The following is a 24461-nucleotide window of genomic DNA, read 5'->3' as shown; positions in this document are numbered from 1 at the left end:
AACCGTGCTTCCTATATTCTCATCCAAATCATTAATATAAATGACAAATAACAGTACACTGATCCCTGAGGCACACCACTGGTCACAGGCCTCCAGTTTGAAAAACAGCCCTCTACAACCACCTTCTGTGAAGAAGGCAATTTTGTATCCATTTAGATACCTCCCCCTGGATCCCATGAGACTTAACCTTATGCAACAACCTACGTGCGGTACCTTGTCAAAGGCCTTGTTTAAGTCCATGCAAATAATGTCAACCACACTTCCCTCATCTACCTTCTTGGTTACCCCTTCAAAAAACTCAGTCACATTAGCAAGACTTGATTTTCCACTCTCAAAGCCATGCTGACTGTCCCTAATCAGTCCTTGCGTCTCTAGGTGCCTGTAGATCCTGTCTCTCAAAATACCTTCCAATAATTTACCCACCACAGACGTGAGGCTCACTGGCCTGTAGTTCCCAAGCTTTTCCCTGCAGCCCTTTTTAAACAAAGGCACAACATTTGCCACTCCCCAGTCTTCAGGCACCTCACCTGTGACTATCGATTCAAATATCTTGGCTAGGGGACCCGCAATTCCCCCCCCCCCCCAGCCTCCTGCAGTGTCCTGGGATACGCTTCTTCAGGTCCTGGGGGTTTATCTATCTTGATGTGCTAGACTTCCAGCACCACCACCACTAGCTAGATGCCTAAATTCTAGTGGTAACAATAAAACAGAAGAATGGAAATACATGTTACGTTTAAATGCAAGCAACAGTTGACTGTTGAAAAACTGCTGCTGTTTCATATTTTATCTTTGCAAAAACGTTTTTGTTTTCTTTCATTTTCCAGTGTTCAATGCAAAACCTTCAAAGTGCTGACCATGTAGCCTGTTCAACTCTCTGTGCTTGAATTCAGGCTTGTTTTTCAATGTAAAATGGTTCATTACTTTTGACAAATTAAACTAACATTAATGCAGTCTAAGATTTCTCATGATGTTCACAAGCAAAATAACAAGAAGGTAAATGTAAATTGAATATTTACTGCAGTGATTATTTTGACAAAGAATAGGGTTCCAAGCTTTCCCAAAATTTAAGGGGTTGTTTCCCACATGTTGCTTCCAGCAGCCAAGGGAAATTCAGCAATATCAGCTGTGTGCAGAACTGTCCCTTCCCCTCCGCATAATGTCACATGCTGGAGACTGGACTGTTGGGAATAGGGACAGTTTGGGAGTCTTGAGTATCAGCATTCAGACCCTACTTACTTGGTGCTTACCACCCCAGTCTGAAAATCTTCAAGGTCTTGCTGAACGTAGGTGTTGTTTGCTTCAGTATATGAGGAATTGCAAATAGCACTGTGCAGTCAACCATTAGCAAATCATAGAATCCCTATAGTACAGAAAGAGAATCCCTATAGTGCAGCCCATCAAGCCTGTATTAACTCTCAAGATATTCCATCCAGGCCCTCCCCTTCCCATCTCTGTAACCCCACATGGTTACCACGGCTAATCCACTAACCATGGCTAATCCACCTAACCTACACATCTTTGGTCTGTGGGAGGAAACCGAGTACCTGAAGGTAACCTTGCAGACACAGGGAGGTCATGCAAACTCCACACCTACAGTCACCTAAGGCCAAAATTGAATCCGGATCCCTGGCGCTGTGAGGCAGCAATGCTAATTACCATGCCACCCATTTCTGAATATCCCCACGGCTGACCTTATGAAAGGAAGATCATTGATGAACAACTGAAGATGATTTGGGCCCAAGACACTACCCTGAGGAACTCCAGCAGCAGTGGCATAATCAAAATGAAGGTTAGTGCAGTTGGTGGATCTCCTCTTTTGGGACTGTGTCCTTCACAGCTATCTACTGGATGCATTTCCTTCATCGATGGTACATCACAACCATCTCTGGGTCAGGTGGGGAAGTTCCAAGGGCAAGTGTTATAACTCTCCTAACAGGAACCTTATTGTTTCTTTGAGTCAAGGGAGTGACCATTGCCATGCTTTTCCCCCATCGTGTGGGAAGAGAGTAGGTTGGTTTTCCATACTGCCAATGTGTTTGTCAACTGGAAAGAACTGTGTTCAATGTGCCCTGAATACATCTCGCTGCCATGAGCCACTGCCTGGGGGTCACTGCAATGTTGGTGACCCATCCTACCTGTCTTGAAACTTGGATCAAAGGAGTTTAACTGGGCTCTCAATATATAGGGTTGTTATTTGCTATAGCTACTACTACTTGTTAATTAATCTATCGTAGAATCATGGAATCACTATAGAGCAGAAAGGGGACATTCGGCCCATCGAGTCTGCACCAACAGCCATTTTACCCAGACCCTATCTTCGTAACCCCATGCATTTACCCTGCTAATCCACCTGATACTAAGGGACAATTTAGCATGGCCAATCAATCTAGCTCGCACATCTTTGGAGCATGGGAGAAAAAGGACTATCTGGAGGAAATCCACGTGGACATAGGGAGAACGTGGAAACTCCAAACAGTCAGTCACCTGAGGAAGGAATTGAACCTGGGTCCCTGGCACTGTGAGGCAGCAGTGCTAACTACTGCCGTCCCTGTAACCTTGAACTCCCACGAAGGATATGGGTTTCAATCCTATTTCAGGACCTAAGCAAGTTGTTTAGCTTGAGAGTTCAGTAAGAACCAAATAATTGCTGCATTAGCAGACATGTTATTGTTTAAACTAGGGAGAAACCTGCCTAGCTATTCGGGTAATCCTGACAGAGTTTTTCAGGAGATCTGACAATGTTCATCCTCCAACAAACACCATCAAAATTGATTAACTAGTTGTTTTGTACAGGATTTGCAGGACTTTGGTGCGTTTATCTACATAAGTATCTAAAATTTTAACGTTTTTTTTGAAGTTTATTTATTAGTCACAAGTAAGGCTTACATTACACTGCAATAGAGTTACTGTGAAATTCCCTGACCTGTGACTTAGAAGATTCTATATAAATGCAAGTTAATTGTTTATGGATCTTGTGAGGCTTGGTGGTAGTGTCAGTGTTGATGTGAATGGTGTAGGCTGGGTTCCTGCATTGCTTGCTGTTCTAGTGAATAATTCCAGTGGTGAGGCTGACATGATATTAGGCTACATTTCTCTTTTTGAGCAGGTAACAAGGGTGAGGATTAGTTGGCAGAAAAAAGAAATATTCTCAATATTGAGCTTTGGAAAATACATGATTTAGGTGAATTATTTGGTCATGTTATATTGCTGAATGTTAGAAATATTACTCACAAGGGCAAGTACAAGTATTGCCTGTTACTATTTGGACTGTGCGATTTTTCAGCAGATGATGGAAAACATATTACAGGGATTACCCAAAGTCACAGTTTGTTTAGACAATGTGCTCATTACCAGTTTCATGGAAGAGGAGCACTTAGCCAAGCTGGAGGAGGTATTAAAAAGATTCATGAATGCTGGAGTGCATTTGAGAAGAGGAAAATCTATTTTTCAGGCCAGCGAAGTTACAAAATAGACACAAAAGGATTGCACCCCTTAGAAGAAAAAGTGAAGACTATATAGGATTATTACAGAGCTTAAAATCCTTTCTTGTAATTTATTATGGTAAACCCATTCAGAATTTGGCCACCTTGCACATGTTATTGAGAAAACACCAAAGATGGTTTTGGAAGGCTCCTCAAAGTGAAGCTTTCAATCGGATGAAGCAACAATTTCTGTCAACAAGTCCTTGGTCCATTTCAAACCTTATCTTTACCTACAATGTGAGTCTTTATAGAATTAGAGCTGTGATTTGTCACAGATCGAAGGATGGAGCAGAGAGACCAATAGCATACAAGTCAAGGACCCTCCAAAGTAGGAAAAGGGTACTCCCAAATCGAAAAAGAAAGATTAACGAACGTGTTCAGCATTAAGAAATTCTACCAATATCTATATGGAAAGCATTTCGCAGTAGCGATGGACCATAAACCATTATTGGGGTTATTCAAAGAAGATAAAACAATCTCTTCTATTCAAATACAATGTTGGACCTTATTGCCCTTGGCACACTGACCTCGAGTTCGGATAACCAATGCCGATGCTTTAAGTTGCCTATCATTGCCCGTAAGTTCAACTTCCCTGCCAAGTTGTAATGCCTTTGATCTACTTAGGAACGCTGCCCATATCTGCAAAACAGACCAGACTTGGACATAGTGATCCTGCACTATCAAAAATATATTATGTAGTGGGTTCTGTGGTCAAACTTAAAAGGCTGTGAAGCCTTACTTAGCTTGAAAAGCCAATCTAAGCTGTGAGGGTAGTGTAATCCTCTGGGATAACAAGTAGTTGTTTGTAACCCAAGGATACACTTAATATTAAAGGAACTACATAATGCCCACTTGGACATATCAAAAATAAAACTGTTGGTGAGAGGTTACTTGGGGTGGCCCAGCATTGATGCCGACGTAACAAACAAAATGCGCCCCAAAGTGCCCCATAGCACCCATGGGAATGGCCTGGTAGGTCTTGGGAAAGGTGCATGCAGGTGTTTTGGGTCCTTTCATGGACTCTATCACCAGAATTATACCACCCCGCCCACAATGGGAATTGGAGTGGGTGAGGGAGAGACAATGGGAAGATCCGTTGACCTTGGGCGCAATTTTATATAGCGAGGCTATAAAATCCCACCCTGTTTCTTTAATTTGGGAGATGTGCACTCTAAATGGATGGATGCATACCAGATGAAGTTCACTACCTCTTGCGCAGCAATTGAAAAATTACGTCAAATGCTGTTGTATTCATGGAGTACCAGAGGTCCTGATTTCAGGTAATGGTACTGCTTTTACCAGCATGGGGTTTCAGAATTTTGCGTTCTCGATGGTATTAAACACGTCAAAACAGCAGAGTATCTAGCATTGTCAAATGATTTGGCAGAATAAGCTATGTAAATTTTCAAATTCAGGCTGAAAAAACAGTCATCAGCATCTGTGGATGTCAAGACTGTGCATTTTTAAAAAAAATTAGCCTATGGAGTTACCTCTCTCTCAGTAACGGGAATAGCCCTGGTAGAACTACTGCTAGGGTGTTGGTAGTGTACAACATTAAGTTTCATATTTCCAAATTTGCCGTGAAGAGTAGAGTCTCAGCAAGATATCCAAAAAACTAATCACTACTCTTCGAAAGCGGACAAATCGTTTAATATAAATGACTTTTTTTGAGGAAATTTGAGAGCTAGGTGGATTTGTTGCAGCAAAGATCGGACCAGTGAGAGTCCAGGACAAAATCCTGAGGATTTTGTTATGAGTGGTGTGCCTCAGGGATCTGTTTTGGGGCCACTGCTGTTTGTAATTTTTATAAATGATCAGGATGAGGGTATAGTTGGGTGGATTAGTAAATTTGTTGATGACACCAAAGTCGGAGGTGTGGTAGATAGTGAGGAAGGGTGTCTTAGTTTACAGGGGAACTTGGACAAGTTGCAGAGCTGGGCCGAGAGGTGGCGGATGGAGTTTAATGTGGAAAAGTGTGAGGTAATTCACTTTGTGGGTATGCCGGCGTTGGACTGGCGTAAACACAGTAAAAAGTCTGACAACACCAGGTTTTAGTCCACTACTGCCTCCCAAAGATTCACAAGGCAAACACACCTGGCCGTCCCATCGTATCAGGCAATGGGACTCTGTGTGAGAACCTCTCCGGCTACGTCGAGGGCATCCTGAAACCCATTGTACAAAGAACCCCCAGCTTTTGTCGCGACACTACGGACTTCCTACTGAAACTCAGCACATATGGAGCAGTTGAACCAGGGACACTCCTCGTCACAATGGATGTCTCAGCGCTCTACACCAACATCCCCCACGACGATGGCATTGCTGCGACTGCATCAGTACTCAATGCTGACAACTGCCAGTTTCCAGATGCAATTTTACAACTCATCCGCTTTATCCTGGACCACAATGTCTTCACCTTCAACGACCAGTTTTTCATCCAGACACATGGAACAGCCATGGGGACCAAATTTGCGCCTCAATATGCCAACATCTTCATGCACAGGTTCGAACAAGACTTCTTCACTGCACAGAATCTTCAACCGATGCTGTACACTAGATACATCGATGACATTTTCTTCCTCTGGCCTCATGGTGAACAATCACTGAAACAACTATATGATGATATCAACAAATTCCACCCCACCATCAGACTCACCATGGACTATTCCCCAGAATCAGTTGCATTCTTGGACACACGCATCTCCATTAAGGACGGTCACCTCAGCACCTCACTGTACCGCAAGCCCACAGACAATCTCACAATGCTCCACTTCTCCAGTTTCCACCCTAAACATGTTAAAGAAGCCATTCCCTATGGACAAGCCCTCCGTATACACAGGATTTGCTCAGATGAGGAGGATCGTGACAGACACCTCCAGACCCTGAAAGATGCCCTCGTAAGAACAGGATATGGTGCTCGACTCATAGATCGGCAGTTTCGATGCGCCACAGCGAAAAACCGCACCGATCTCCTCAGGAGACAAACACGGGACACAGTGGACAGAGTTCCCTTCGTCGTCCAGTACTTCCCCGGAGCGGAGAAGCTACGACATCTTCTCCGGAGTCTTCAACATATCATTGATGAAGACGATCATCTCGCCAGGGCCATCCCCACACCCCCACTTCTTGCTTTCAGACAACCACACAACCTCAAACAGACCATTGTTCGCAGCAAACTACCCAGCCTTCAGGAGAACAGTGACCACAATACCACACAACCCTGTCACAGCAACCTCTGCAAGACATGCCGGATCATCGACATGGATACCATCATCACACGTGAGAATACCATCCACCAGGTACATGGTAAATACTCTTGCAACTCGGCCAACATTGTCTACCTGATACGTTGCAAGAAAGGATGTCCCGAAGCATGGTACATTGGGGAGACCATGCAGACGCTACGACAACGGATGAATGAACATCGCTCGACAGTCACCAGGCAAGACTGTTCCCTTCCTGTTGGCGAACACTTCAGTGGTCACGGGCATTCAGCCTCTGACCTTCGGGTAAGCATTCTCCAAGGCGGCCTTCACAACACACGACAGCGCAGAGTCGCTGAGCAGAGACTGATAGCCAAGTTCCGCACACATGAGGACGGTCTCAACAGGGATCTTGGGTTCATGTCGCACTATCTGTAACCCCCGTGACTTGCCTGGGTTTGCAAAACCTCACTTACTGTACTGTCTGGAGACAATACACATCTCTTTAAACTGTGATCAGTGCTCCTACCACTCACATTATCAGCCACTTCAGGTCTTGAACAGCAGGTTAGGTGTAAGGATTCGCATTTTAATCAGTAATCTCTAAACTGTCTGTGCTTTATATGCTCTGTCTGAGGCCAGAACTCTCCATTCACCTGACGAAGAGGGTAACCCCTCGAAAGCTTGCGAGTATATTATCAAATAAATAGGTTGGACTAAAACCTGGTGTTGTCAGACTTTTTACTGTAATTCACTTTGGCAGGAATAACAGATGTGTGGAGTATAGGGCTAACGGTAGGACTCTGAATAGTGTGGATGAACAGAGGGATCTAGGTGTATGTGTACATAGATCCCTGAAAGTTGGGAATCAAGTAGATAGGGTTGTTAGGAAGGCATACACGGTGTCTTGGCGTTTATTGGTAGGGGGATTGAATTTAGGAGCCGCAGTGTCATGTTGCAACTGTACAAGACTCTGGTGCGGCCGCACTTGGAGTATTGTGTGCAGTTCTGGTCCCCACATTATAGGAAGGATGTGGAGGCTTTGGAGAGGGTGCAGAGGAGGTTTACCAGGATGTTGCCTGGTATGGAGGGGAGGTCCTATGAGGAGAGACTGAGGGATTTGAGGTTGTTTTCGTTGGAAAGAAGGCGGCTCAGAGGGGACCTTATTGAAACATATAAGATGATTAGAGGTTTAGATAGGGTGGACAGTGATAGCCTTTTTCCTTGGATGGAGAAAGCTAGCACGAGGGGGCATAGCTTTAAATTAAGGGGTGGTAGTTATAGGACGGATGTCAGGGGTAGGTTCTTTACCCAGAGGGTGGTGAGGGATTGGAATGCCCTGCCTGCTGCAGTTGTAAATGCGCCAGTTTGGGGGCGTTTAAGAGATCCGTGGATAGGTTTATGGATGGAAAGGGTTTGCTTTAGGTTAGAGGGTCATTGCTTTTTGACTGGTGGGCGCAACGTCGTGGGCCGAAGGGCCTGTTCTGCGCTGTAATGTCCTATGTTCTATGAAATGTTTAGACCAGTTGAGAAAAATTGAGCCTCCATCAGAGGCAGTGATGTCGCTGATCCCAAACATGCCCACATTAGTATTGGCCAAAATTTCAGGAGAACCAGAACCATTGAGAGTCTGTTGCCATAGAAGCTAAAGAAACAATGGCAGAGAGTTCTTGTACTGACAGAAGCCAATCGAGAGGCTGGCCAAGAGTGAGGCAACTCTGGCAGAGAAACCCCAACAGTGGTATTCAGCACTGTCAATCTAGACAAAAACCCCTTTATAGATTGAGGTACTGACGTCAAGATCTTTGGATAAAAAGAGTTCTGAAGGGGGGAAGATGTCACAGCAATCCCAGAGACCATGTGACCTCGTCCGAGGTTTTGATAAATACTGGAGACCACATGTCTTCCTGACCAATGGGGTAGTGCATGATTTGGAGCTGGAGACCAGGCTTTAAAACCCGCAGTTAGGGCTTGGACAAGCAGGTTATGATAGTTCTGATAGTACTGTTGTTTTGCTGCAAATAATTATTGTAAATAGTCTTCCTGTAAATAAGTAGTTGTTACTTCACCAGCTGTTTGGCTGCCAGGAATTTCATATTATCATGGTCAACGTGATTGAAAATACAATGTGTTTCAGTTAAATATTTCTTTAAAAATCTGTTGTAATTTTTATAAATGACTGTTTTCCTGTATTCCAAGAGTTTGTTTTCAACAAAGCTGAGAGCAATTTGTGTCCCATTGCGCTCATTGTTCTACTTGCCAACATTTTCAGAGTTCTGCACTAAATTTAATTCCAGCAATCACTTGCTGTACTTGTGAACAATGGTCCGTGGACGTTTCTTCTGGATCTGTCACCATTGTTCGTAGATTTCTGAGTGGACAACCTTGAAAAGGTTTCCACAGTATCAAGTGCGGCAAAATCATTAGTGTATTCAAAGAGATTGTATTTTCAATTATGCTGCAAAGGCTTATCATTGAAAACTTTCCAGCTGAGTGAATTTGGTTAAATATTGCTTCAGGATCCTGAAACTGCGTCTCAAATTGATGCGTTTTTCTTTCTCTTTCCTTTCAGGTTCAATAAAGTTTGCAGTGGCTGGTGTTGTATTTTTGCTGGTGGGTTATTTCACATTACAAATATTTGAAATCAAAATAGATGCAAACTTGGGATCCATATTTGGTAAGTATTTTAATGCGAATAACTGTCACCTTTGAAATATTAACATTTTTGGTATAAAATGGGGTGCAAAGTTTGTTATGGATCAGAAACTGAAAGGAGTAGTAATTTGATTTCACTAATAAGAATGTACATGGCTTGAATTGTGAGTCAGTAATGAACTGTAGTTTCACATGTCGCCCAGTAATTATTCACAAATGTGAAATGATCAAGTGATTTTTAAAAAAATATAGTTTCATCCCCTTCGTTCCACTCGTTCCCCACCACTACCATCACCAGCGCCCCCCCCCCCCCCCCCCCCCTTTTCGTCTTTCTGCATTTTATTCTCCCCTTTGGATGTGACCTGGTACCTCTACAGGTTGATAGTTCAGTGAATTGCCAGTGTTAAACGCATTGCCGAATAATTGTTTCCAGACACCAGGAACCAGACAGAGAATTCACTAAATAAATCTGGAATAAAGCTGGTCAGTAATAGTGACCGTGAAACTACCATAGATTGCTGTAAAATCCAACCTATTTCACTAATGCCGTTTAGGGAGTTAAATCTGCCACCTTCTCCTGTGGTATTTGGTCCATATGTAATGCCAGACCCACAGTAACGTGGTTGACTGCCTTCTGAAATAGCAAACTACTCAGTTCCAGAGCAGTTAAAGAATGGGCAACAAATGTTGGCCTTGTCAATGACGTCTACATTCGATGAAAGAATTTTTAAAAAATGAACTTTAGAGACAAACTCTTTGGATGAGTTAGCATGATGTTTGTAGACTTTTCAGCTTTGAATACAACTAAATTTTTAATTGATTTGCTGGAAGAATATAAACTTCCCAGGGAGGCAGGTGGTGCAGTATTTAAGTGTATGAGGTGGATCGTTCCCAGATTCAGGTTCTAACTTCTGCTTTTAGCTGATCCCATCTGTGGTACTGTTGACATCAGTATCCTCATGCTAGGGACACCAGTGTAATTTGCTCACAGCAATTTTGGACTCTGCTTTGGACAGAGTTTAGGACCTTATGTGAAAATTAGTTACCGGAGGACCATAGTATTTCTGTATTAACCATAATATGATCCCATTTCTGTTTACTCCACATATCTTTAACATTTTTCCCTTTTCAAACACCTGTATAATTTTTAGTTTAAAATCCATTTTGTGGTAGAGAATTCCTTAATCTGTTCAGTTTGACTAGTGCCCATCAGTATTTTGCCAAAGTGGCAAATGTTTTGGGCAATGAATGTCAATAGCCTGCTTTACCCTGAGCTAATAAAGGTGAGGTGCTTAAGTAATTATTATTCATAGAGATACTTGAGGGATCAATGTGGCTAAAAGTCATGGGATGTGGGCGTCACTGGCAGGGCCAGTATATATTGCCATTCCTGAGGGCATTTAAGAGTCAACTACATTGTTGTGGATCTGGAATCACAAGTAGATCAGACCAAATAAACACAACGGATTTCCTCTCTAAAGAGCATTAGTGAACCAGGCAGATTTTTATATCAATGATCATCGTAGGACCTTTTAATTCCAGGTTTTTATTGAATTCAAATTTCATCATCTGCTATGGTGGGGTTCAAACGCAGGTCCTCCAGAGAATTACCCTGGGTCTCTGGATTACTAGTCCAGTGCCAGTACTACCATTGCCCACGTCCTGAATTAGGCAGAGGGTCAACAGTTAAAGGGAAACTGTATGTTTGACAAGTGTTATTTGGTTTACCAGAAGACATTTGATGGTGTGCACAGGAGATTGTTACTCAGGATTGTGGCTATGATGAGGATTATATAATAGTATGAATTAAAGATTGGTTAACGAATTTTAAAAAAAATAGGAATTGAGAGGTTGGAATGAAGGGCTGACCCTGTAGGACTGAGATGAGAAATTCCTTCACTCAGAGGGCTGTGAATCTTTGAAATTCCCTATACCAAATGGTTGCGGATGCTGCGATCATTGAAATTGAGGCTGAAGATAGAATCCTACAGTGCAGAAGGAGGCCATTTGGCCCATCGAGTCTGCAGTGACCAGAATCCCAACCAAACCCCATCCCCACAACCCCAAGCACTTACCCACGCTAGTCTTGCTGACATCAAGGGGCTATTTAGCACAGCCAATCCACGTTATCTGCACTGAGAGGGGAAACTGGAGCACCCGGAGGAAACCCACACAGACAGTGACCTAAGCTGGATTCGAACCCGGGACCATGTCGCTCTGAGTCAGCAGTGCTAACCATTGTGTCACTGTGCCATTACCAAACTGAACATTCTTATGCCATTTGTTTTGAAGTCTATCAATGATTTACACTTAAGTGGAGGGGGCATGATTAAAGTTTTCAGATGATGCAAAAGCTGGTTGTGTGATTGATAATGATGAAGAAAATGTAGGAAGAGATCTATGGACTGATCAGGTGGGGAGAAAAGTGGCTGATAAAATTCACCTGGAGAAGTGAACTAATATAGTTAGAAAGGGCAAACAAGGAAAGGAATCTTTAATAAATGGTAGGATGATACTTAAAGGAGAGAGAGGTTAGGAGTGCATGTTCACAGATCCCTTTAGGCCACAAGGCAGCTGGAGAAAGATTGGGTAAGAGAGCATACAGAATGCATTTGTTTATTAGCTGTAACATGAAATAATCTAAAAGCAAGGAAGCTATGCCAAAACTGTACAAAGGACTAGTTGGGCCATAGTTAGGACATTGCAAAATGTTCTGGTGCAACACTGGAAGGATGTGATTATATGGGAGGAGATTTACAGGGAAATTGCCAAGACTGGAAAGTTTGACTATATAGGTAGGATAGACTAGTGTTCTTGGAACATGAAGCTGATGGAGAATTTAATTTAGATGTATAAAATTAAAGGTGTGGCTGAGACAAACAGGAAGGATCTGTTTGTCTCAGCCTGAGGAATATAAATTTGAAGTAATTGATGGAAGGATTAGAGGGGAGTTTGAAAAAAAACCCTCTCACCCAGAGGATGTGGGTCCCTGAGGCATATGCCTGAAGAGTTGATAAGAGGCAGAAACCCACACCACATTTTAAAAATACTTGGATGTATACTTGATGTGTTGTAACTACAGGGCTATGGACTGAAATCTGGAAAGCAGGGTTGGTTTGATAGCTTTTGTTTTTGACAGATCAGGCCAAATTTCTTTTAATAATGATTTGCATTTAGGGTTACAGGATGCATTTAGGGTTACAAGACACGTGTAGCTCAGAAGTGGTGGAAAGTAGTGAGAAAGGTTAATAGACTTCAATTGTATCAGGTGTATTGTACATTTCAACACTTCTAAAGCTTCCCCACTGTACCACCAAAGCCTTGTTGTCATAATGTGAAAGAATGTGTTGTCCAGTTAATGGAAGTTTCCAGAATGTATTTAAAACAAATGGATTTAACATGTAATTAAAATGTGGATTTGTGGAATATATGTCTGTCAGTAATTTAATCATATAGCTCACGACTTCAATGTGTTAATTTTGCAGCCAGATCACAAGCTGAAGTGGAAGTAAAGCGTAAGTCTTTTTAAAATAAACATTTCTAGGGTAGGACACACAGATTGAAAACTTTGGATTATTTCATAATGAAAATATATCACAAATTTGGTTACTCTCCAGAAATATAATGCAATGCATCTGCAGTTATATGCACACCAGGCAAGCTTTTCAAGTGTGTCCTGTATCAATAATGTCTTGGTTAGGTCCAACATACATGCACAAAGAAGGCATAATGAATGATATTGCATCAGTCATTTTAATTCCCAACAGGTTTACCTTGTTTCATAACCTGTAGTCATGCATTAGGGTTTGTGCTATCAAGTTATCTTAAAGGGTTCAGAAGGAACAGAATTACCCACTGCATATAGCTGGAATTTACCAAACTGGATGTCACTTCACTATGGATCATGCCATAACCTGATTTAGAGTAGAGAGCATTTTATCATCCACTGATTTTCACGTGGCATTCGCTTCTGAAACTTTAAATGTAAATAAACCTTGGTATCCAGACAATATGTAAAGCTACTGTTCTCTCTACAACACATGGCCCAATCCTCAGTCACCTTTATCTCCCTGTCCCCGTCTTGAAGCATCTTTCCATGCAAGAGTAGAAGATGCAGCAATTGCCCTTTTAACCTCCTCTTTCCTCACTGTTCAGGACCCCAAATACTCCTTCCAGGCGAAACAGCAACTTTCATGTACTTTCAACTTAGTATACTATATTCACTGGTCACAATGTGGTATGCTGTACACTAAGGAAACCAAATGCATATTGAGTGACCACTTTATGGAACACCTCCATTTGTTCAGCAATCATGAACTACTGGTAGCCTGCCATTTTAATTCTCCATCTTATTTTGCCCTGACATCTCTCTTCTGTACAGCAGTATTGCAGTGAAACTGTGAGGAGCAACGTCTCATCTTTTGATTAGGAACCTCACAGCCTTCTGGACACAACATTGAGTTTAACAATTTCAGATCATAATCGCTGTTCCCATTTTATTTCCTCTTCTTTGCATGTGTTGGACTTAATCTTGTTTTGCTTTTGGACAACAGCTGTTCATTATCCTGCCATTCACATCTCCTCTGCATAGATCTTTTGATTCTACTTGTTCCATTATTGCTCCCCTCAACTCTGCCCCACCAACTCTTTCACCACTTAATGTTTCCCATCGCCTATCCTATCTCAGTTCCTTTCTCTTGTTCTTTTTCATCCTTCCCAATTTGACCTACTTAAAAACTTTTCTAACTTCTCCCAATTCTGATGAAGGGTCATTGATCTGATGCTTCTCTCTCTCTACAAATTGTGTTGGACTTGTTGAGTAGTTCTAGTATTTTCTGTTTTCATTTCAGATTTCCAGCCTCTGCAGCATTTGCTTTTGTAAAGTGTAAAGCTGGTTTATGGCCCATTCTGATGGACTGTTAAGGGAGTTAAAAGGGTTACAGGGGAAAGGGAGCAAAAGCTGTGTACTGTAATCCTCAATTGCTAATCAGTCAAGTTAAAGTCCTGTGAAATTTAGTTATTATCTGTTGATCTGGTGATTTGTATATGTAGTTGAGAATTTTCTTTTGAAACTGTTCTTTATAACTTTGTCATAGCAACAAAATTGCTGAAGTACAAATGTGGTCTTGCAAAACCTTGCCCTGACAACCATTTTGCATTCAAAATGGCAAGTGGAGCAGCAAATGTTGTTGGACCCAAAATCTGCGTGGAAGATAAAGTGTAAGTATTGATGTATTTCTGCTTGTGTATTACACTGAAGATGTGAGTTGACATTTTGTAACTGGGAAATCATTAGACAATATGCTGGAATTTATTCTGTTGAGGCATTCTCTCATCTGCTGTCATCCCTGCGATATCAAAGGATTCTCCTGTTCCAATGCTTAGAGGATTACATTAGTAGGACAGGTAGTGTAACTGATATTCCTAAAAGTGTATAAGGTTGATGGATGATCTGATTGAGGTGTCTAAAATGTTTAAGTAATTCAGTAGGTGGATACAGAGATACATTGCTTTTTTTGGGGAATGAAGAATGAGTGGTCATAAAATTAGAGGTAGGCCAGTCAGAATGGAAATCAGGAAACAATTTTTTTCATACAGAAGGCAGTAAAAATCTTGAATTCTCTCCCCAACAGTCAGAGTTTTCAAAACTGAAAATTGATTTTTTTTTTGTTGATAGTTACCAAGTTGGATAAATAAACGTTGAGGTACAGATCAACCATGGTTTAATTGAATGACAATGGCTCTGGAGATCAGGTTCAACACTAAAAGGCCTTGCATTTATAAAGCACTCATTGTGTCATTGAAATATCCCAGCACCATTTCACAACCACTCGGTCCCTTTTACTAATAGGCTAGTCGCTGTTTATAAATAAATACAGCAGTCGTTTTTGGGGACAGCACTGTTCCACAGATAAGGCCATAAATGATTAATTGATCCAATAATCAGTGTTTTGATGCTGTTAATTAAGGAATATTAGCTACGACACCCAGAGAACTTGCATGAAGTATATAGGATGAAATTTATCTGGAAATTATGGGATGAAAACTACTTTCTATCGCTGATCACTGAGAATACTAAATTGAATTTGGACAGCCTTGAACAAATTTCTCTTGAGCACAAAGTCCTCAGAATAAAATTAAATGGCAATCATGTTTAGCAAGGTGTCAAGGAATGTTGGAATGAATAAAGGAACTTTTAAAATATGTGCTGGAGGCACTCTTTTGAATTCGGAGTCACATTACTCTGTTGGGTTTATGTAACTTTCCTTAGAATTCGTCTAGCACAGTTCCTAACTTAGAGTTCATGACCCTGCAAAAATAAGAAATTGTTTGATCCATGGTACCAAGATTCCTCACCTTGAGGAGCAGAATGTCCCCTCCTGAGATCCCTCCCCAATCTCCACCTCCCTTTGCAAAATAGAACATGAGAGGGGCACTTTGACAATTTTTCACAGGAATCAAAATCATGTTCACAAGATAGATGAAAATCTTAAACAATACACAATTCATGTCATTGAGGGATAAATCTCATTTACATTCACAATATTATTCAAAGTAAAATTAAACTTCTATTGTAATTTAGAAATGTACCTTTGTAAAGTAAATCTGGATCAAGTAAAATTCAAGTCACTATCATTTAAAAGCAAAATAATGCATTTCAGAGATTCATGGCATCCATTGCTGCTCTGTTCTCCACACTGACCAAGATGCTTTGAGCTTTGCATCAAACAAACCTAGTTGCTCAAGACTGGGCATCCATCAGGCGCTGTGGGCCAGCAGCAGAATGGTACTTGACTACAATTGTAACCTCGTAGCTGGCATGTCCCTCACTGTGCCATTACCACCAAGTCAGGAAATCAACCCCGGTTTGATGAAGTGTACAGGAGGGCATGCCAGGAGCAGCACCAGCCATACCTGAAAATGAGGTGTCAAGTTGGTGAAGCTACACAGGAATACTGGTGTACCAAAAAGCATAAGCAGTAAGTAATAGACTGAGTGAAGCAATTGATCCAATGGATCAAGCCTAAGCTCTATAGTCTTGCCACATCCAGTCATACCACCTCCAAGAAGATTTCCCCTTGACATGCAATGGCTTTACCGTCGCTGACTCCCAAACTAGCAACATCTTGTTGACCAGAAATTGAAAGCTCCAAGAGCAGATCAGAGGCTAGAAATCCTGCAGCAAGTAACCTACCTCATAACTCTCCAGAGCCTGCCCACCATCTACAAGGCACAGGTCAGGAATGTAATGAAAATCTCTCCACTTGCCTGGATTGATGCAACTTCAACAAAGCACCAAGAAGCTCAACACCATTCAGGGCAAAGAACCCATGTGATTTGTTTTTTGATTTGATTTATTTGATTTATTATTATCACATGTATTAGCATATAATGAAAAGTATTGTTTCTTACGCGCTATACAGACAGCATACTATTCATAGAGAAGAAACTGAGAAAGTGCAAAATGTAGTGTTATAGTCACAGCTAGGATCTCGAGAAAGATCAACTTAATGCAAAGTAAGTCCATTCAAAAGTCTGACAGTAGCAAGGAAGAAGCTGTTCTTGAGTCGGCATGTGACCTCAGACTTTTGCATCTTTTTCCTAATGGAAGAAGATGGAAGAGAATGTCTGGGGTGCGTGGGGCCCTTAATTATGCTGGCTGCTTTGCCAAGGCAGCGTGAAGTATAGACAGGGTCAGTGGGTGGGAGGCTGACTTGCGAGATGGATTGGGCTGCATTCACGACCTTCTGTATTTCCTTGCGGTCTTGGGCAGAGCAGGAGCCATATCAAGCTGTGACACAGCCGGAAAGAATGCTTTCTATGGTGCATCTGTAAAGGTTGGTGAGAGTCGTAGCTCTCATGTCAAATTTCCTTAATCTTCTGAGAAAGTAGAGGCGTTAGTGGGCTTTCTTAATTATAGTGTCGGCATCAGGGAACTAGGATAGGTTGTTGGTGATCTGGGCACCTAAAAACTTGAAGCTCTCGACCCTTTTTACTTTGTCCCTGTTGATGTCAACAGGGGCATTTCTTTCATTCGGTTGACATTGAGGGAGACACTATTGTTGCCGCAGCAGTTCACCATATTCTCTATCTCATTCCTGTACTCTGTCTCGTCATTGTATGAGATCTGACCCACTACAGTGGTGGTGTCAGCAAACTTGGAAATTGAACTGAAGGGGAATTTGGCCACATAGTCAAAGATGTGTAAGGAGTATAGTAGGGAGCTGAGAACAGAGCCTTGTGGGGCACTGGTATTGAGGATGATCGTGGAGGAGATGTTGTTGCCTATCCTTGCTGATTGTGAGTTAGGAAGTTCAGTTGCAGAAGTACCCCTTCCACAAATATTCACTCCCTCCACCACTGGAATCAGTATCAGCAGTACGCACCATTTACAAGATGCACTGCACTATGGGCTCCTTAAGCAACATCTTCCAAACTCACGACCACTACCATCTGAAAGGTCAAGGACAGCAGATACATGGGAACCCCGCCACCTCGAAGGTGCCCTTCAAGTCACTCATCATTCTGACTTTGAAATATATCACTGTTCCTTCACTGTTACTGGCTCAAAATCCTGGACCACCCTCCATGGCAGCAATGTGAATGTACATACACCATAGGGACAGCAGTGGCTTAAAGCAGCTCACCATCATCTTCGTGAGGGCCATTAGGGGTGGGCAATAAATGCTGGTGTCTCCAGCAATGTAAATGAATTTTAAATATATTTTACAGAATGACTTTTGTAATTCAAAATGCAAATGCAAAAGACCAATTGGTTCACAATTTTCAAAACAAGCAAAGAGCACCACACAAGCCATATGTCGATTAATTAGGTTGAACGGAAAATGCTGTTAAAGCTGTATTATTTAAGTTCTACCTGGACAGAAGAGAACATGCTATTTGCAAGTATACTTGACTACCAGTAACTGGAGCAAATGAAGAAAATAAACCGTTACTGAAATCTGATGTAAATTGTTCACTTTGTTGCAGAATAATGAGTGGTGTTAAAAATAACGTTGGTCGGGGGATGAATATTGCTACAGTAGATGGTAAGTGAAGTTGTTCAAACTGAGTAAGTTCAATCAGTTATTAAAATTACCTCATTATCCATTTTTTTGTGTGTAAGATCCAAAAGTTAGATTTCTGAAAATGTAGTTAGCCTGGCCTTTGAACAGTCTATTATTCTATTTTCTTTCATTTGGTTGTTCTCTTCCTTGTTCTTTTTTTCATTGTTATTTTTTCAAACATTGTTATAACCCAATGTCAATTGTGATTTGTAGTTGTTGAATATTGTTCACATGCTGTCAGGGAGTTTTCTTTGGGGCAAGCTGCGTCTTAGCCAAAGCTTACAAGACATTTGAAAATACATTTTAAATCTGCAATACTTATTCAAAATTCTCTACCAATGATTATGTAATCTATGCAGACAATACCTTCGCATGACATGTATGTGTGTGAGGCATGTGATTCCTTCTTGTGTATAGGCACACTGCAATCTCTATTCGAAATTGGTCTACTTTATTTTCATAGTCTTCAAAATCCGAAGGGTTTTGTCCCCCTTTTACACATATCGTTTACAAATTTTCAATGCAGTTGTTGGCCTGTTGTTTAGCTGGAGACTTAATATAAACAAAAAGCATTTTTCTCTCACTTTAAAGATTGAAAAAATCAGAAGTTTGATTTTAGACCGTAGAACATTACAGTGCAGTACGGGCCCTTCGGCCCTCAATAGTTTCACTGGTCGGTGCAACGATCTAAAGCCCATCTAACCTACAGTATTCCAATGTCATCCATGTTTATCCAGTGACCATTTAAATGCCCTTAATGTTGGCGAGTCCACTACTGTTGCAGGCAGGGCATTCCACATCCTTACTACTGAGTAAAGAACCTACCTCTGACATCTGTCCTATATCTATCACCCCTCAAGTTAAAGCTATATCCCCTCGTGCTATCCATCTCCTTCCAAGGAAAAAGGCACTCACTGTCCACCCTATCTAATCCTCTGATCATCTATGATCTATAGATCTATCTATAGATCTATCATCTATGCCTCTGTTAAGTCACCTCTTAATTTTCTCTCTAACGAAAACAGCCTCAAGTCCCTCAGCTTTTCCTCTTAAGACCTTCCCACCATACCAGGCAACATCCTGGTAAATCTCCTCTGCACCTTTTTCAATGCTTCCACATCCTTCCTATAATGCAGCAGCCAGAACTATACGCAATATTCCAAATGCGACCATACTAGAATTTTGTACAGCTTCAACATGACCTCATGGCTCTGAAACTCAATCCCTCTACCAATAAAAGCTCACACACCCTACGCCATCTTAACAACCCTATCGACCTGGGTGCTAACTTTCAAGGATCTATGCACATGGACACCGAGATCTCTCTGCACATCCACACTACCAAGTATTTTACCATTAGCCCTGTATTCTGTATCCCTGTTATTCCTTCTAAAATTCCTTCCAGGCGGCATGGTAGCACAGTGGTTAGCACTGCTGCTTCACAGCTCCAGGGATCTGGGTTCAATTCCTGGCTCGGGTCACTGTCTGTGTGGAGTTTGCACATTCTCCTTGTATCAGTGTGGGTTTCCTCCGAGTACTCCGGTTTCTTCCCACAGTCCAAAAATGTGCGTGTTAGGTTGATTGGCCGTGCTAAGAAATTGCCCCTTAGTCTCCTGGGATGCGTAGGTTAGAGGGATCAGTAGGTAAAATATGTAGGGATATGGGGGTAAGGCCTGGGTGGGATTGTGATCGATGCAGACCCGATGGGCCGAAGGGCCTCTTTCTGCACTGTGAGGTTCTGTGATTCAAAGTGAATCACTTCACACTCTCTGCATTAAACTCCATTTGCCACCTCTCAGCCCAGCTCTGCAGCTTATCTATGTTCCTCTGTAGCCTGCAACATCCTTCTGCATTATCCACAATTCCACCAACTTCAGTGTCATCTGCACATTTACTAACTCATCCAGGTCATTTATAAAAATGACAAACAGCAGTGGCCCAAAACAGATCCTTGCGGTACACCACTAGTAACTGAACTCCAGGATAAACATATCCCATCAATCACCACCCTCTGTCTTCTTACAGCTAGCCAATTTCTGATCCAAACTGCTAAATCACCCTCAATCCCATGCCTCCATATCTTCTGTAATAGCTTACTGTGGAGAACCTTAGCAAATACTTTGCTGAAATCCATTTACACCACATCAACTGCTTTACCCTCATCCACCTCTTTGGTCACCTTGTCAAAGAACCTACCCTTAACAAAACTGTGTTGACTATCCCTAATCAAATTCTTCCTTTCTAGATGATTATAAATCCTATCTCTAATAATCCGTTCCAAAACTTTGCCCACAACAGAAGTGAGGCTCACTGGTGTATAATTACCAGGTTGTCTCTACTCCACTTGAACAAGGGGATAACATTTGCTATCCTCCAGTCTTCTGACACTGTTCCTGTAGACATGACAACCTAAAGATCAAAGCCAAAGGCTCTACAATCTCCTCCCTAGCCTCCTAGAGAATCCTAGGATAAATCCCATCCAGCCCAGGGGACTTACCTATTTTCATGCTTTCTAGAATTGTTAACACCTCCTCCTTATGAACTTCAATCCCGTCTAGTCTAATAGCCTGTATCTCAGTATTCTCCTTGACAACATTCTTTTTCCTGTGTGAGTACTGATGAAAAATATTCATTTAGCGCCTCTCCTATCTCTTCGGACTCCACGCACAATGTCCCTCCACTGTCCTTGACTGGCCCTAATCTTACCGTAGTCATTCTTTTATTCCTGACATACCTATAGAAAGTTTTAGGGTTTTCCTTGATCCTACCTGCCAAAGACTTCTCATGTTTCTTCCTGGCTCTCCTTAGTCCTCTCTTTTTAGGTCATTTCTGGCTAACTTGTAACTCTTAAACACCCTAATGGAGCCTTCACGTCTCATCTTGGCATAAGTCTCTTTCTTCCTCTTCACAAGAGATTCAACTTCTTTAGTAAACCACGGTTCCGTCACGCGATCATTTTCTCCCTAACTGCGGGTACATACTCATCAAGGACACGCAGTAGCTGCTCCTTGAACAAGCTCCACATTTCAATTGTGCCTATCTCCTGCAGTTTCCTTCCACATCTAATGCATCCTAAATCTCGCCTAATCGCATCATAATTTCCTTTTCCCTAGCTATTACTCTTGCCCTGCAGTATATACCTATTCCTTTCCATTGCTAATGTAAATGTAACCAAATTGTGGTCACTATCACCGAAGTGTTCACCTACCTCCAAATCTAACATCCGGCCTGGTTCATTACCCAGTATCAAATCCAATGTGGCCTTACCTCTTGGCCTACCTACATATTGTGTCAGGAAACCCTCCTGCACACAGTGGACAAAAACTGACCCATCTAAAGTACTTGACCTTTAGCTTTTCCAGTCAATATTTGTAAAGTTAAAGTTCCCCGTAACAACAATCCTGTTACTTTCACTCCTATCCAGAATCATCTTTGCAATCCTTTCCTCTACATCTCTGGAACGGCCTATAGAAAACTCCCAACAGGATGACCTCTCCTTTCCTGCTTCTAACCTTAGCCCATACTACCTCAGTAGATGAGTCCTCATCAAATGTCCTTTTTGCCACCGTAATACTGTCCCTGGCTAACAATGCTACACCTCCCCCTCTTTTATCACCTTCCCTGATCTTACTGAAACAACTAAACCACGGAACCTGCAACAACCATTCCTGTCCCTGCTCTATTCATGAGTCCAAAGTGGCCACAACGTCGAAGTCCCGGGTACCAATCCATGCTGCAAGTTCACCCACCCTATTCCGGATGCTCCTGGCATTGAAGTAGACACACTTCAAACCGCCTTCCTGCCTGCCGGTACACTCCTGCAACCCTAAAACCTTATGACCTCACTACTGTCAACCTCCTGTACACTGGAGCTACAATTCAGGTTGTCATCCCCTTGCTGAATTAGTTTAAACACTCCTGAAGAGCATTAGCAAATTCCCCCCACCCCCCCCTCCCCCAACCAGGATATTAGTACCCCTCTGGTTCAGGTGTAGACCATCTTGTTTGTAAAGGCCCCACCTATCCCAGAATGACCCCCAAGTATCTGAATCCCTCCCTCCTGCACCATCCCTATAGCCATATGTTCAACTGCGCTCTCTCCCTATACCTCTCCTCATTAGCATGTGGCACAGGTAACAAACCAGAGATAATGACTCTGTTTGTTCTAGCTTTAAGCTTCCACTCTGACGACTCAAATTTTTGTCTTACCTCCCCATCCCTTTTCCTACCTATGTCTTTGGTGCCTACGTAGATCCTGTCTTTTCCTAATAACACGGCCATTATTAATTTTAAACCAAGTATTCTTTCTGTATCTTTGTACCTTATTTCTTTAACTTTTCTATGGTGCTTTAGTACATTTTGGTTCATTCCACTTGTGATTGTTTTCAGGTAAACTTGGGAATGTGTTGGACACTAAAGTTTTTGACCTTTGGAGTGGAGGTACGGCGTTTGCTCTTTGTCTTTGTTTTTAAAATCTCAGCTTATTTATAATCTCCAATTCTGAATGTTCACATGAAAAGGCCCAGTGCATTTAGATTATTCAGTCTGGAAGCCCTGAAGAGCCTCATTTAAAAGAAAACATAAGCGCTGATGCTTTCCCAAAATTTATTTTAACAGAGAGAATTGTCACCCTCTGACTATTCTATTTGAACAAGAAGCTGCATTCGTATATCTCTTGAAAAAAATGACATGCCCTTTACACATACTTTGCAGTGATGAAATGGATAGATAACATTTACAAGGGAAGAATTGACAATGAGTAACTTAGGTTTGAGGGGTTCAAGCAGGGGAAAGAAGAACCAGGAGAGAATTCTGAATGCAGAATTGAGGCAGTTGAGGAATCTTGCCACCAGCTGTGTGTAGGCTGGATTTAGAATGGAGGATGATAACTGGAACATGGGATTGAAAGATTACAGGCAGGGTGGGGCATGTATGCCAAGGAAAAGATTTTAAAACAATTGTATCAGATGCAATAAGGGACAGGGAGACAGTGGAGTTTGAGTTCTGGGGTGAACAAAAATGTGTGGAGTTCATGATTTGGCATGTGCATTTTTGAATGTGTTAGAATTCATTTTTATAGGATATAGCTCAGATCTCTGGGGAAAGCTTTGGAAGAAGCTAAAGTAGACCGTGGCAATTTTGAGGGTTTCGGCAATAATGATGAAGATTGAAACAGGTAGTGTGAAATTGGGTTCTCCGAATTAAGTCGCTCACATTTGGATTTGGCCTTTACAGGAGTTTGAGGAAGGGATGGAATCAAGTACTTGGGTGCAGCACTTTTGATGGAAGCTCAGAAGATGTGTTTGATCTTGGCAGAAACTAAATTGATGAAAATTCTGACACTTCACACAATTTAACATCAGCCAATGATTATAGTATCCAATTGGGCAATAAAAGGCAGTTATAGATAGGTAGACCATAGTGTCTGCAGAACTAATAAAATGCAGCATGGAAACAAGATAACCAATCCAAAGATGGAACTACAGTTTGCTCCTAAGGTGCCTATACGGTGAGGGGAAAGTTTATTTATTAGTCACCAGTAAGGCTTACATTAACACCGCACTGAAGTTACTGTGAAATTCCCCTAATTGCAGCAGTCCAGCACCTGTTCAGGTCAATGTACCTAGTCAGCATGTCTTTCAGAATATGGGAAGAAACCCATGCAGACACAGGGAGAATGTGCAAACTCCACACAGTGTCCCAAGCCGGGACTTGAACCCAGGTCCCTGGCGCTGTGAGGCAGCAGTGCTAACCACTGCTACCAGAAAGAACAGTAAGAAGTCTCACAACACCAGGTTAAAGTCCAACAGGTTTATACCCTAGTCCAACACCGGCATCTCCACATCATGACTACCAGAAAGAAGCCATTGCCGGTAATGTGCCGGCTATACTGGGGCCAGCACATTTTGGTTCATTCCACTTGGGGTTGATCACAAGTAGAGGCAGTGAAGGAAACTGAAATGGTCATTCTATTAACATTACAGAAACGCTTCTGATAAGTAAAATGATCCCATCGTTGAGTGTTCACTCAAACCAGACTGAAGAATTTAAACAGG

At 42.0% G+C, this 24461-nt stretch overlaps 1 protein-coding gene across 1 annotated transcript in view; it reads left to right on the top strand.

Annotated features, from left to right (window-relative positions):
* LOC145344030 (protein FAM3C-like) overlaps positions 1-24461 on the top strand; it is a 58975-nt gene that overhangs the window by 25409 nt on the left and 9105 nt on the right. The window contains exons 3-7 of the mRNA XM_080190757.1: positions 9255-9359; positions 12823-12852; positions 14434-14557; positions 18329-18387; positions 22795-22845. Coding sequence (XP_080046883.1) covers positions 9255-9359; positions 12823-12852; positions 14434-14557; positions 18329-18387; positions 22795-22845 — 369 coding nt within the window. The remainder of the gene's footprint in view (positions 1-9254; positions 9360-12822; positions 12853-14433; positions 14558-18328; positions 18388-22794; positions 22846-24461) is intronic.

Source organism: Carcharhinus amblyrhynchos, chromosome 6 (assembly GCF_965287045.1).
Source record: "Carcharhinus amblyrhynchos chromosome 6, sCarAmb.v2.hapA, whole genome shotgun sequence".
NCBI lineage: Eukaryota > Metazoa > Chordata > Chondrichthyes > Carcharhiniformes > Carcharhinidae > Carcharhinus > Carcharhinus amblyrhynchos.
This window is presented reverse-complemented; position numbering and strand designations above follow the sequence as displayed.